Source organism: Notechis scutatus, chromosome 1 (genome assembly GCF_049901735.1).
Source record: "Notechis scutatus isolate UNSWTSFEM ecotype Mainland chromosome 1, rNotScu1.2, whole genome shotgun sequence".
Classification (NCBI taxonomy): domain Eukaryota; kingdom Metazoa; phylum Chordata; class Lepidosauria; order Squamata; family Elapidae; genus Notechis; species Notechis scutatus.
This window is the reverse complement of record NC_142009.1, coordinates 78,256,411-78,272,691: the sequence shown is the minus strand read 5'-3', so window position 1 is coordinate 78,272,691 and position 16,281 is coordinate 78,256,411. Positions and strand designations below refer to the sequence as shown.

Sequence of the window (16,281 nt, the reverse complement as noted above, 5' to 3'; positions counted from 1 at the left end):
AAATGCATTTGATTTTGGTTCCAAAAGACAGTGGCTATTCAAATGTATGAAAAGGTGCTTTTTCATTCCTCCATTTTATTTCTCTCACATATATGTGAACAATTTCCCTTGATTCACTCTGCCTCACAGTAATAAGGATTCAGCCAAGATATATTTATTTTAGGCCAAGCAAACATGGGTCCATGTGGCCTACCTTTGACTGGGACAGGATGAAAGGCAAGAAGGGCCTCCTAACGGTTTGGTGACATCTCCACTAATCCTCCCTCCTTTTGGGAACAATTACAGATGTCAACTAGAAGGCATCCACAGGAAAATTTCCAAGGCATATTCTGAAAAGATTTTGCTTGCAGACCCAAAGTAAAAGCATTTTGGTATCATTCTGAATGATGACAGTTCATGGAGTTACCTCAGTCCCTATATTGTCATAGAAAATGCTTTCCACATGCAGCCAGATTAGATACATTTGTCAAAAGGATTAGATCAGGGATCCTCAACTTCAGCTAATCAATTCTTTCAAAAAATTTCAAATTGTTCAGTGACTCCCAAACATGAGGGTTGATATTGACCACTTTGGAAAACCTTGGATTAGACAAATATGAAAGATTAAGCCTGCAATTCATTGCAATGATTGAATAGTAGTTTAACAATCTGTTAACTACCATAATTCACCACAGGCTACATGCTTATAAAAATCAGTTCTAGCGGGGGATGCAAAAGAGGTGACATCTTAAGGCTCTGTAGCTGCGTTCCCCAAATCATGCAGATAGCATCAATGGGGTGGTTTTTTTTTCCAACTCAGCGATGAAACTCTTTCATAAGTGGTTTAAGGCCAATCAGATTGAATGAGTGCACGCAGAACAAAGATTTCTAATCATTATCTGGTTCCTACCCTTCTTTTGCCCTGATCAAAGGCCAAGGGTAACTTTCTCAAATCTTACCTTGACCTTACATGCAACTGAATAGCCACAAAGAAGAAAAAGTACTGTTAATGTCTTTCTTATGTAGCCTAAAACCTATGGCAATCCTCCAAAAACTACTGAATCAGGAATGAAACAGATGATTCGAACCTTTCTTCTTCATCTGTTTAATGTGTTGATTATTAAAGTGTAATAATCTTTTATTTTTCTTTAAAAGCAAATACTGCAATGTGAAGGAGGTAGAAAAAAGAAGAAAAAAGGCAAGATGATAAAAAAATTCTACCATATTTAAACTGTAAAAAACAAAAATATATTGCAGTATTATAAACCTTACATTATATCTCGCTTTCCCTTCCATCTGTATCCCCACTATTGGTCATAGTTAAATTATTTGAACTTTATATCAAATATTAGTGATTGTTGTTTGTTTCTATTTAAATTCTAAAATTGGTATTCCACATATGTAAATTTGCCTTGCTCTGTGATACAATATATGAATGGGAGCCATTTTTGCCTGAATTTTCTTAAACTTCCATTATGGATATATTCTGCAATTTTAGTCTCCCAGAACAATATTGTATGCAAGAGATATTTTTCCACTATTATTCCTTCTATGATCAACAGATCTCATAGTAAACTAGTATTTTTTTACTTAGCTATTCTGGAATTATGTCTAGCAAAAATATCTGTAGGCTCAGCTTAAGTTTCATTTTTTAAAAATGGATTCTTTTGATTCCCTTCTTTGTAACACTTTTGAGGTTTTTTTGTATGACCACTACATGTGATAGCATGTTCCTTAGTTGTTACAGCATTTCCAGTGCTTGTTGTTATGTGTTTTATCTATCTTGACAACTGTAGATTGAGTAATATATCATCTATAGAATATTTTATATCTGCATGATGGTTCATCGCACAGTCAGCCAGAAGTTCAGATTGAATTTGCCATTTTTATCCACCTATCAAGTTCTTTCCAAGGACCTGGGATAGGCAATGTTAATGTTTGATGGTGTATTATTATTATTATTTATATATTTATTGATGTATGCTATTGATATATCTATCAAATGTAAAAACTGCCCATCTTGCTCATAGAGTGATCCTCAGTGGCTCTGTTATTATTTTATTAATAATCATTGTTACTGTAATTAAAATGTATATGTTTCCCAACTTCCAACAACTTTTAAATTGTAGCTTGGAGTAAATTTAAATAATTTTTCCCCCTAGCTGTTCCTATTGGTTCATTGTAAATTACTTCTCTTAAATTTTGCATCCATTTTGAGATACAATTTTAATATATTAACTCTGTGCCATATTCAGCAACAGCTTATGTACATATCTAAGTAATCATTTCAGGCTCTATCATATTTTTCAAAGTTCCTCATCTTTTTTGAGATGGCTTTTTTATTTTTCCAGTTATTTGTAAACACATTAGTTATGGTGATTTGTCCTTTTTCACTGTAACCTACTATGATAGGCTCATAATTGATTGCTCATAATTTTTTTTTGCACATAAATAAAAATTTATACAAGTGTATTATTGTCTTTTTCTGTTTTCCACAACATAATTTCATTCTACACTTAGCATATATATAATGCTAAATAGATTCAAGGATCATCTTTCTGAAAAGAGCTCACATTCTTTGGCTATAAATACCAGCCAATCCTGAATTCGCTGTGATGTCAGAAAATAATTCAGGAGAAATTGGTAGGATCCTTAGGCAAAATATAGATTTGTTTTGCTTTATATAATGTGGTCTAAAATGAACAAAACAAGTGACGAAATAACTCAAAAAACATTAACAAAGTTAATGTGGTCTAAAATGAACAAAACAAATCCTTTACCTATATAAATCAAATTTTACTAGTTGAAACAAATGCACATACTAAAGACAAAGCCTTATGTTACATTCTAGAATCATTTTTTTTATTTTTTTTAAATGTAATACCTTAGTACAGTGCTCCTCAAGATTTGTGTTATCATGACTGGCTTCCTAAAATAAAAAATGAATTTGAATAATCCACAAATATGAAACAGTTGGTGTTACAAGTTGGGCAAGAGATAAATATATCATATTTAATAATGAAAATATTTATTTATTGTGCTCTTAAACTTCTACATCAATTACTGCTAATGTGGCCTTGCTGTGGCAACATGTACAAAACCGAAATGTGAATGTCCACTATATTCTGATTTTGCCTACAGGAACTAGATCAGGTTAGAAAACACCCTGCCCAACTCTTTGTCTACTGCATTTCTCCATTTGAGCTGTTTGTAATATTAATTAAAACTTTATATTGGGAGAGGCCTGCTTGTGCTAACAAAGTTAAATAAAACTGAACAGTGTACAGTATATTATTCCCTTTTACCATTTTTTACTCAGAAACTTATATCTTTCAGCATAAGTTATATCAAAAACCATAGCCTTTGAAGAATCCCTACACAAAACTGGCTTTAGATCAGGGGTCTCCAACCTTGGCCATGTTAAGCCTGGAGGACTTCAACTCCCAGAGACCCCTGCTTTAGATGATACCATCTCTCTACCACAAATTAGTTGCGATCAGTGGCATTTCAAAGATATATAAATATGGAGCAAATGACTCACTGGGTCTTTTTCACAAGAAACATTTTGTAATAGCAATCTTCATTTACCCTTTATTGCAGCTTTCTCTAAGCAGGGGCCTAATAGACCCAATGTATTAGAAGGGACCACATTAAAGAAAGCTGCTCATTGTATGAAATTGAATTAAGTAGTTGAAAAACAATTTCACAACTCTTTGTACTGAAAAGTACACTGCTGAAAAAAATAAAGGGAACACAAAAATAAGACATCCTAGATCTGAATGAATGAAATATTCTTATTAAATACTTTGTTCATTACATAGTTGAATGTGCTGACAACAAAATCATACAAAAATTATCAATGGAAATCAAATTTAGCAACCCATGGAGGTCTGGATTTGGAGTTACACTCAAAATTAAAGTGGAAAAAAACACTACAGGCTGATCCAAGTGTGATGTAATGTCCTTAAAACAAGTCAAAATGAGGCTCAGTAGTGTGTGTGGCCTCCACGTGCCTGCATGACCTCCCTACAACACCTGGGCATGCTCCTAATGAGGCAGCAGATGGTCTCCTGAGGGATCTCCTCCCACACCTGGACTAAAGCATCCCCCAACTCCTGGACAGTCTGTGGTGCAACGTGGCATTGGTGGATGGAGCGAGACATGATGTCCCAGATGTGCTCAATTGGATTCAGGTCTGGGGAACAGGCGGGCCAGTCCATAGCATCAATGCCTTCGTCTTGCAGGAACTGCTGACACACTCCAGCCACATGAGGTCTAGCATTGTCGTGCATTAGGAGGAACCCAGGGCCAACCGCACCAGCGTATGGTCTCACAAGGGGTCTGAGGATCTCATCTCGGTACCTAATGGCAGTCAGGCTACCTCTGGCGAGCACATTGAGGGCTGTGCGGCCCCCTAAAGAAATGCCACCCCACACCATTACTGACCCACTGCCAAACTGGTCATGCTGCAGGATGTTGCAGGCAGCAGAACGCTCTCCTCGGCGTCTCCAGACCCTGTCACGTCTGTCATATGTGCTCAGTGTGAACCTGCTTTCATCTGTGAAGAGCACAGAGCACCAGTGGCGAATTTGCCAATCTTGGTGTTCTCTGGCAAATGCCAAACGTCCTGCATGGTGTTGGGTTGTAGACTCCGTCTCATGCTACGACTAGAGTGAAAGCACCGCCAGCATTCAAAAGTGACCAAACCATCAGCCAGAAAGCATAGGAACTGAAAAGTGGTCTGTGGTCACCTCCTGCAGAACCACTCCTTTATTGGGGATGTCTTGCTAACTGCCTATGCTTTCCACCTGTTGTCTATTCCATTTGCACAACAGCATGTGTAATTGATTGTCAATCAGTGTTGCTACCTTAGTGGACAGTTTGATTTCACAGAAGTGTGATTGACTTGGAGTTACATTGTGTTGTTTAAGTGTTCCCTTTATTTTTTTGAGCAGTGTACAAATTTCCTAAATTAAAGCAGAGCATTTAAAAATAAAAAGGTTATAAATAGATTTTTAAAATGTACTTACTTTTTTTAACCTGTTCTTTGGAAAGCTTTTAACTTGCTGGAGTGGTTTGATTCCAGTTGGAGTAGAGAAAAGTAAAGATTTAGCAGTGGACACTGGAGATTGAAAAAAGAAAAGTAAATATTGAAGCTCTGACATAAATAGCATAACTAAATTTATTTTCATCAGCTGAAACAAAATTATCAACTGAACATTTCCTATAATATAACTGTTTTATTACAAATTTCACTAATTGTGTTTTTCAATGGGACTTAGGAAGTATGCATTTTCTGTCACACCACCTACTTTCTGAGAACCAGAGATTAGATTAACCTCAACATGCTGACCTTTTGTGAAGTGTTGAAGAAGGCTAGTTGGTTCATGGAAGAATTTTGTTGATTGTTCTCTTTAGGTTTTCTCTTGGTAACTAGTGTAAGTTTTTTACTCTTTATTATTGTTTGTCTGCTTGTTTGCCTTTATCTGCTGTTAGGTGCCCAGAGTTGCCATTGTGAGATAGGTGATCATAAGATTCAATCAATCAAATAAAAAAGATACAAAGTAAATGCATCTAGAGGGGGAAAATTTTGAGAAAATTCTGACAAAGATGAGTGAAGTGAACATATTTCAGGGCTTTCCTCATGGCTGTGTCTATGTGCTGGGGTCTTCAAACTTGACAGCTTTAAGACTTGTGGACTTCAACTCCCAGAATTCCTCCTCTAGTTATGTTAGCTAGTTATGTTGCCAAGTTTGAAGACCCTTGGTATAGACAAATGAAATTGCTAGTATCTATAGTCCAACCCATATTTCTCATCTCGTAGGTGCCACTTTGCTGGTGAGATTATGTGCATTTCAAATTAATTTATTATTTATTTAACTTGGCTTTGATCTTGCATTTTAAGGATTGTAAATGCTCACAAGATCTTCTAGGGAGCGATTTCCTTATTTAAAATATTGGCTAGTGAAAGAATAAATAAAATAGGTGTCTGCTTTTCCTGTAGAGATGAATCTTATTCTAATTTCCAGAAATTATGAAGATACTCAGCTTTTAGCTTTTATATCAGGAAGCTTCTCCTTGATCTTTGGGCCAGGAATATCCTCCCAAGCAAATTTCCAAAAGTTTTCATAATCTTGCTGGTTCTTTATGATTCCAAGTTTAGTTAGTTCATTGTGCAATCCAATAACCTTAAACCAAGGATTGGAAGAAAAACATTCCTTTAAAATGTGTAATTAATTAAGGAGCATCCATATGAAACATAAGATTTACTCTATCAAGCACCAATGTCTTTATAAATGAGCAATGCATGTCAAGTGGAAATGGAAGTTCTTGAGTTGTTGGAGTTCTATCTTGAGACAAAAGCATATAGTTATTGTGATTTCTGCAGAAACTAAACAGTTTTTCAAAAGTAATATTGAACACCTATCCCATAATATATCAGATTTTTCCAAAAGATCCTGCTCTAAAACAACTTCAATCATATTAGAATTGTATTAGTAGAAGAACATATTTATTGCCCAATAAAATCAATCCAACTAACTATATATAGTTCAATAGTTCTCATACCTGGTCTATGGACCACCACCAATTGTCTACTGCAGCCTCTCCTATTTAAGTCCCCTTGTCACCTCTTTCCCCCATCTCCCTGATAGTCAGCTAGTTTGCAAGCATGGATTAGGATCTGAGAACTGGTTCACTGAAGTATACAAGTGATAATACAAATAGTAAGGTGAGTGCTAACATTCAGAGGACTGATAGTAAACAGATCTACCCATCCCCCACCCCAAATAGAACTGTGATCTTACAGCAACACTTCAAAAAGAAAAGTGAATATGAAATAAGATGAGTTCCTAAAAATGGGATTTCATTGTGTTGGCTATCATCATTGTGTTGGGGCCTGAAACTCAAGGAATTTCTTTTGAAGAACACTCTTGACCAGCTATGAATTGTTATGATGGCATGGGAATTATCAAATAATTCAAGTGATACATAAATTTTTGGACTAAATGTTTCTCTAGAAAATGTAGTTCTCAAAGATATTTTAAAAAGTATGAGGGTAAGAAGGCATACAGAAATGCAGCCAAAATAATTATTTTATTCTCAAAAAAGGGAAGTAATATTTATTCTCTAAAAATGTGAACTAGCAAAGACACAAAAAATAGAGTATTAGTTTAAATGGGTGGTCCTTCTGGTTTCTGAATGTTGATTTAGCAATCCAACGCTACACAAAGTTTAAGAAAGAAATGTTCTAGTAGGATTAACCTTTTTCTCCTATAAGCACATAACCCAGGATTTGCTAAATTAAATAAAGGAGTAATCAGTCTTCATGAATGTAAACTTTTCAAGAAGTATCCAAAATGCCAGATGCCCACAATGACTGAATAAATGCTAAAAAGTAATGTTGGCTATCTATAAATAAATGCTGCCTGTTGTTGTTACTTCACTTTATGGAAAAATTAATACTGTCATACAATTATATCCTATCAGTACCCAGACTGAAATATATTTTTCATGGTTATGACTGTTTTTCTATTCTAAAGTTAAGATCTACATTTGAGAAAGATCTTAAAGTTATGCAGATTATGAGACAGTCCTGAAGATAAAATGCATTTTCACAAAGAGCTGTGAGTGACTACTTAGGATCTATTTGTAATTCAGAATACAACACATTTCCATACAGACAGATCACTAAGAAGATCAGCATAAAACCTAGATACTTGTTTATTTTTTCTGATAATAGTTTTGTATTATAATGTAAAGATTAATTTTAGTAGTTTTATAGTACTAGCACAGGGTAAAAATATGGCATTTTATAATTACTTCTTTGTGATCACATAAGTGCCTATCTTACTAATTGTTAACTAACAATTTGGAGGAAGAGGAGGAAGTGCTCAGAATATGGCAGAGAGATTAAGACTGGTGTAGATGGGAACCCTTTAGGTCATGGCTTTCTAATGAGAAGAATAAGAAAATTGTAATCATTGGAAACTTATACCGGTAGTATGATTACTAGCTGAGTAAACAATGGGTTTTAATGCCCAGGGCTTGTCAGTGTAAATTGAACTGCTTTTTAAATGAGAGCTTCTACGTTACTTTTGGAATGGATAACCAAGCCTTCAAACTAGATTGACAAGGTGCTTTTACCTCATATGGCTGCTAGTGATGTGGACAGAACGAACTGTTAGAGAGGAAAGGAGAAAGGGAAGCGGGCCAGGACTCTTCACAGCTGACTCAAGCAACCATTTGACTCTCCTGCAGGAAAAAATCATTTTCTAAAACACTTCAGTGACAACCACAAAACTAAATGGAGAAGGGTGTCTTACCCAGTAGCTGTTTGACTGTGACACGGACTCCAAGTACTTGGTATCATGCGACAGCTTGCAGAAAGGAAGTTTACGACGAGGGGTGCACTTTTATCGAAGAAGATTTTAAAAAATGGTTAATTTCTCTCCGAATAGCTGGGAAACAAAGCTCAAAACAAATGACAAGTAAACATTCAGCCACAGGAAGCCATTAACCACAGTGGGCACCAATTAGAACTCAGCAGGCATTCTTAAGACCGCCTGGTGCTCCTCCCCACCCCTCCCACTGAACTCCCCAGCGTTGACCGAAGACTCGCAAACACAGCCTTAGGAAGCATCCTCTTTCATTCACTCAGTGATTTGTATGCTGGTTGATAGGCTTATAAATTTGTTTGTAGACTTGTTCAATCTCCCTTCAAGTTTCTTGTCCTCAGATGTCACAAACTACCGCCTGGCCAAAAATTAATTAATTAATTTCTATCTACTCTTTGGAGAAAACATCATCTAAGTTGTAGGAGTTCCTTTCTCTTATTTTATTTATTTGATGTTCTATGATGAATTCTTTAATACAATATTTTAAAATAAATGAATTCTTTGTTTTAGAGAATCCTCTTTTCTTTCAAAGGCTAACCTAAGTTCCCATATAGTGGTGGGACAGAATTTCCATAATTCAGACTACAAGCTACTGTCTGGAAATTAGAGTTGTATAGAAAAATTAGTTTCCTTGCTGCTGCTAACTGATTGTTTGGATTTTTACAGCCAGGTCTGGTTGTTCTAATTCTAAAGCATCCATCTTAGAGTTTAAGTTTGCCAGTATATTGTGCTATCTGAAGGCATTTTAATTTACTTTAATTATGATGATGAAGAACAAACCAAGATCAAACTATGATTTCATCAACTAAACAGTCATCCAGCTACAGGCAGGAACTTTTCTCCCATTTTTCCACTTCTGAGTGTCATGAAGGCTGTTGAGATGATGATATCAGGGTTTAATTTGAAATGTTCAATCCAACTTTCTTCAACTCTTAAAAAAATATGTCTAAGTTTAAGATAAACAAATTGCAAGTCCCCAAGTTCAATTGCCAGAAAAAAAAACCCTGATTAATTCAAATTAAAAACCACTATTTTGAAACTTCCAGAGGAGCTGAAGACAGTGAATCTGAGATTCATCAAGACACATGAATATAGCAGGAAACCAAGTCTCAACTGGGTTGAGATTGACTTCTGATCCAACCAGTCCATTGTCAGTTACAGTGATGGGCGGGAACAAATCAGACTTACCTCCAACCATATCTTTTTGACATTTCATAGGCAATCTATCATGTTTTAAAGCTACTATTCACATGGCTGCAGTACCTTTCTAATGACAATAAAGGAACAATACTGTCTTCCCATACTCTGTTCCAGTAAACACCTTAGGCTGCAAGATGTTCATGTGTATAATACATATAAAAGCACTTCATATTTATATTGTGTTTCACATATTTCATTTCATATGTTACAAAAACATGAAAAACCATCATCTTAATTTCATATGAAACTTCTGTTTATCAGAGTAGCGCTAACACTATCAAAACCAGACACTTCTTAATTCACAGAAAAGATTCTTGATCTTTTCAACTGATTCTGCAATTAGCTATTTCAAGTCTTCCTATTTATTAAAACAAGCATTTGGTTCAATTTATCATTTAATAACCTTCCTTGTTTTTTAATTGAAAATTCTACAAATAATGCTAATTTTTTAAAAAAAATCTAAAGTGGCCTTTAAATGTAGGCATTGATTTAGTAACATTAAAAAGGAAACACTTATTCTCTTATTAAAGACAGTTCCTTTTGAGACAGGTGACTATTAAGAATACAGCAGATTATAAAGCATAAAATAAGCCCTTATAGGGAACATGACAGCCCTTTAATACTGCTTGATTGTTTTAGCTATCTTTATCCTTTAAAACTTTATAGTACCAATAAAATTACTGAAATTCAAATATAAAGAAAGAACAGTTGCATTTCCTTATCGTTTAAGGTCAACGTAGGACAGCTTTATTGTGACAACAGATATGTTCTCCTTCCGTCAAGACAAATCGATAATTTTTTTAAAAAAACAGCATGGATATTACTATGAAGTGTTTTGCTTTCTTAGTTTACATAGCTTCGGGCAGCAGATTGAATAAACTCTCTAACAGAATGCCCATTCTCAAATAATGAGAGTCCTAAGTATTTCCTAGTAGCATATTTAACCCATTTTTCAGCTTCTAACACATGTGCTGTGGAACCTTTCCTGTTGAGCAACTGACATCTATTCTTCATCATTAATTCCATAAACAGACCCTTCTCTTTAGTGGAAAGATAGTTTAAATTCTCCAAAATCTGAATTTAGTATAAGGGTCTCTTAGATATATGCATCTGAACAGACATACAATTTTGTGGGGTTGTATGAAAACTTCATTTAAAATCTTAAATTGTGAAGACACAGAAATGGGCATACCGCAAAGCATGGAAGATGGGATCCAGTGCTGTAATGTGATTTGCCTGGTTTTGACTTAATAGGCACAAACCTAGTCACCTGGGGTTTATTCGACAAAACATACTTAAAGGAACCATGATTAAGTCTTTGTGCAATGTGTGGACCCAGATAATTTTATATGATAAACTGGCAGGGAAGAACTAAACTTATCACAGTTATTATTAACAATACTTCATATTGTAGACAATTTAAGGATGGATCATAATAATGAAGTTAGGCATTATAAAAGAATTAAAATAAGCCATAGTCAAGCAAAGTTAAAAATGGAAACATAAGCATAATTATCTATTTTAAAAACCCTTCTGAATTTAAACATGATTTGATTTCTGTTGCAAAGACATAGCTACACAAATCTCAGCTGGGTTAATATTCCAGAACTGCAATCTAGAGCTAGATTTCTTTCACCTTTGAAGTTAAAATCAGGGACAGTAATGGACCAGTAGGAGATTTACAATCCTACACTTTTTCTTTTCCAATTGTGTCCAATTCTCAGAGACTGCCTGGATAAGGCTCTGCAGTTTTCTTGACAAGGTTTTTCAGAAGTGGTTTGCCATTGCTCCCATCGTAGGACTGAGAGAAAGTGACAGGCTTAAAGTCACCCACTGGGTTTTTGCCTATGTTGGGGCTAGAATTCAGTCTCTCATTTTCTAGCCTGGTGCCTTAACTCCTATATACCAAACTGACTCTCGCTCTATGCTTTAGCACAGCGTAAAAGAAGTGGTAGATTTATTTTAAGCATTTCAATAATTATTTCTCCAAAATCTATTCTATTCATATCAGTAAACTTTGCTACAAATGATTGATGTTATCTGAGGTATATGGGCTTTAAAATGTTTTCTGTTGTCCAGAGTTCTATATAAATAAGTTTATAGCTTCCCCAAATGTGAAGCTACATTGACATTCTGTAAATTAAGGTGAGCCATCCATTTGTGAAGGCTGTGCGTTCAGTTTCACTATGTGTGGAATAATGAAGTGTCAGAAGTTTCGAAGGGCAGGGAAGCAATCCTATATACAAGTGAAAAGGAAAGCTTTTGACATTAATAAGGAAACTGATTTGGTTACAAGTTTTGCAGTCCTTCCTAATATAGTGGCCTCTACATGCACTGGAGGTATCACAATAAAATTGAGTAAGGCTACATAGGAAGCAATTGCACAATACAAGTAGTCCTCAATTTACTACAGTCCGTTTAGTGACCGTTCAAAGTTCTATGGCAGTGAAAAAAGTGACTTATGACTGTTTTTTACACTTATGATTGTTGTAGCATCCCCATGATCATGTGATTAAAATTCAGATGCTTGGGAACTGGCTCATATTTATGATGGTTACAGTGTCCTGGGATCATGTCATTACCTCTTGCAATGTTCTGACAAGCAAAGTCAATGGGGAAGCTAGGTTCATTTAAGAACCATGTTACTAACTTAACAACTGCAATGGTTCACTTAATAACTATGGCAAGAAACATTGTAAAATGGGGCAAAATTCACTTAACAAATGTCTCACCTAGCAGCAGAAATTTTGGGCTCAATTGTGATTGTAAGTCAAGGAATGCCTGTAGTTCACAACTGAAAACTCTTCTTCCTCTTTTCTTTCTAATAGCAGTTACCTCAAACACAATGGCACATTGATAAACATTCATTTTGATTTCTATACTGTGACTTCAGTGTTTATTGTTAGTTTGCTGCACAATACTTGCAAACACTTCTTTCTTAAAAAATACAATTTAATTAATGCTATGCACTGAATCCCCACGAGTTAGCTTACATAGGGACTATTAACAGAAAGAAAAGGTGAACCATTAGAGTACAAAGAAAAATTTAAAACACAAGCATATTGGCATAAATTGACAAGACACATTTTCTTTGAAGTTCAAAGACTGTGGGCCTTTGATATTGGGCAGCCTGATTCTTGCATATTCATTTAGATTTCTACAACAGGAAATTGAAGTGTATCCTTTTATTGGAGCAAAACATTATCTTGTAATGTGAAATTTTATTTTTAAAATGATATACTCTGGTTATTTTTTGAAACATGTTTGGAATGTTAAATGTTGTTTCAGTTATTTTTCTCTGTGTATTAACTTTAATTAAGCAAACAAAATTAAAGGAGTTTCTTCATGAGTCATATGGTTGTAAAGAGAATTCATTGATGAATTTGTTTGTTAAATATGGAGAACTGTCCTTTAGAAGAGGAAATTCTCTTAAGGAAGTTGTTCAGAGAGAGAAAAAAATTCAGGATGAAGCCAGCAAAAGGTGTGAAGGATTTCCCTTTGATTTCCCAATGTGTGTATTTGGGTTGAGACACAGACTATATTTCATGCACATATTAATAGCATGCTAATAAGACAACAATCTCTACTTTAACATTGGCTTGAGGGTCAATCTGATATTTTGAGTCTTAAGACAGAAGGCATCTTGCTTTTTTATAGGACCAGAATGAGAAAACTGAAGGAAGAAATCTTCTGAAAAAGAATAATTATTTATTTAGATCCCTGTCTGTTTAATTCCTCACCCAATGTGTGTGTGTTTATATTTGATTGTTTCTTTGTTTGTTTTCCTTCTTTGGACTTATTTGTTGGACAACAAATATAGTTAACTTCTCCAAAGTATTTCCCCAACCCTTCTGTGATTCACAATGGCATACCTGAGCATCAGATGAACTCCAAAACAGTACTTCAGATCAATTTGTCTGCTTTTTTTTTTCTTTAAATTTTTGAGAATTTGGTGTATTAAAACCACAAGCTGTGTCTTTCAATTAATTTTTCTAACTAATATTAAGGAAACATTAACTGAGATAAACAGAGTTTGTAATGTCAACAAACTAAATATGCCTACAAAATAGGGTAGATGGAAGTAAAAAGAAAGAACTGGAACAAACGATTTTACCTCTTTGTTAGAAACTGTTGTCAGATTCTTAAGAGATTTTCTGCAAAAATCACTGTTTTCTTAAAGAAAAGTAAAACTCAAGTTCTATAAAATATATTTCAGATCCACAAACAGATTGTTGAGTGCAGATTCACAACCACTACTTAAAAGATATTCACAACCTTTAATTGTGTGATTATTTACATTTATCTTCTGCTATACAAAATATGAATATTCAAATTCAAAATATTAAAAAAATAGTTTTATACATGTATTTTTTTCCCCAAGTTTGAATTTCTTTCAAAATAATTTCATGTTTATGTTGAGGAAATGATAATTATTCAGACATAAACGATCCTCTACATTAAATGCATATACCTTCCCTTTTTCAGACTGATATTAATTTTTGGGAACCTAAATTGAGCTGTGATATGTAACTATGTTTGATCTTTATATATTTTAAATGTATGTCTTATTCATTGTTTGGAGCCTAATATTATTCTAAGCGGTTCCAAAGATTTTATATAAAATCTTGGTTCCCAAAAGGAATCACTGTGAAAAGCAAATATAGCAAACCTATTAGAAATAAAAATCTGTAGAAATTCTGAATTAGAGTAATGTATTATTACAGGTTCAGGAAGGAATCAAACTAGAGCTATAAGATGTTCCTATACAATCATACCCTTATTCTCCCATAGAATTTATTTAAAGTAGCTGCTTGAAACTACCCATTAAAAATTCAATGTATTTTCAATAAAGCAATGCAAATGCCAATTAAAATGATAAAAGCATATATGAAAACACTGTTTCAAACTAAAACCAGCAATTAAAGAAACAATTGTTTGTTTATTTATGCTTCTTCTCATATACATTATAGGTATTTTAAGCACATTCAAGACTATTAAAATAGTTATTTATTTCAAGAAAGACTACAATGTTAATTCAGACATGAGATATTATATTGCACAGGAAAATTGGTGCAGAACAACTTAGATAATAAATAAATTAGACTACAATTAAGAGAGAAATGGTGGCTATTTATATCCCTCTCTAGGGCATTCAAGGACATCAGAAGATTGTAACAACATCAACACAGACAATGCAATATATCTGTGAATCAGACAGTACCACAGCAATTTATAAACTATAATATCTATCTAATATATCCAGAAATATAACCTAAGCTATAAAGTATTTTTCTACTGCACCGCTGGAATTCTAAAAGCCAACTTAACATATATCCAAAGACATGTACTGTATATGTCAATGGAATTTCTGAACTCCAGAAATGTTCGATTCCTCTTCTTAGCCTTTACACATCTTATTGTCTATACACTTAGAATTCAACTCTATCTCATCTTTGCACATAACTTGAAGTTTCAGAAAATCTTTGAAACAAGTTTGTCCATGCATGGAATTAAGAACACCGTGTTTCTCAACAATTAATTTTCTGTTGGCAATCAGCTAACTTATTGAACAAACTATTCTGGCTATGCTTCACATACATTATTCTAGTTTGCAAAATTGTAGCTATTGTACTCACACATAACGTATTTGTAATAATGCCCATATAAATTTGAATAAAAGCTCTAAAATATATTATTAAAATATGAATTTTCTAGTTTCCTTCTTGATTTGGCCATTTCCTCCCCCCCACCCCACTGAACACATACCTTTTGTTCTTTGTGCTTAAGTTGTTGATGTTTCAGATCAAATGCCTTGATCTGAATTCGTTGCTTTAGCACTTTCTCATTCAACAAAGTCTTGTAGCGTTCATATAAGATATTTCTTATCTTATAAAGATTCTTGTAGGTTTCAAGATGATGCTTGATTAAAAGGATAGGAGGCATTACAATTGGAAATTCTTGCAGGGAAAACAAACACTGTGAATGTGCAACTTATATTAATACCATAAAGTTTCCTTAAGAGATTACCTAAAAAATTCTTTAGCAAATTCAGAAAACTGTTTTTCTGAATTTCCACAGCAGGTTGTATAAAGTTGTACTTTGAATATAACCTTTTAAAAAAAGAGTATTTCATTTTTATAAGAACATTTTTTAAAGAAAATCATTCCAGACATACCGTATTTTCCCAGAAAAATGTACCTTGTTGCAAATATATTCTTACTAAGTCTGTGTACATTTGGAAAATGATTTGGAAAAAGTGTATTGAACCTCCCATAATCATAGCACTTTATTTAAACCAGCTCAACACATTTCAGGCTTCAGCATGAGTATAAAAGAAAAGAATCTACTCATCAAAGGTCAACACAAACCTTACCACCCTGATATCTTTTTTCAGCCTTCCCTAAAAAACAAAATGATACAGGTACTGGGCTTACCCAAATGTCTTCCAAGAAGTATCTCAATGGTGATTTTCTAAAAGGCAACTAGATTTTCTTGGGGGTTTTGTTGTTTGTTTTCAAAGAAAGTCCAATTACCTTGATCTGGATGATTGAGAATCTCCATAGACATTCCAAGAGGGACAACCCTAATTCTTCTTCTCTTCCACTTGGAGTGCTTGGCTGCACAGTGCAATTCAGCAGTGCCACCTGGTGTTGCATCCTTTAATTACAACTTGTCTAACCCTAATGTGTAAATGTGTAAATTTCAC

At 34.2% G+C, this 16,281-nt stretch overlaps 1 protein-coding gene across 1 annotated transcript in view; it reads right to left on the bottom strand.

Annotated features, from left to right (window-relative positions):
• The window catches only part of LOC113417046 (uncharacterized), a 58,410-nt gene that overhangs the window by 23,678 nt on the left and 18,451 nt on the right, over positions 1–16,281 (bottom strand). The window contains exons 5-9 of the mRNA XM_087970230.1: positions 15,342–15,494; positions 8,304–8,390; positions 6,029–6,167; positions 5,010–5,101; positions 2,864–2,908 (exon numbers count right to left, since the gene is read on the bottom strand). Of these exons, the coding sequence (XP_087826356.1) occupies positions 2,864–2,908; positions 5,010–5,101; positions 6,029–6,167; positions 8,304–8,390; positions 15,342–15,494 (516 nt within the window). The remainder of the gene's footprint in view (positions 1–2,863; positions 2,909–5,009; positions 5,102–6,028; positions 6,168–8,303; positions 8,391–15,341; positions 15,495–16,281) is intronic.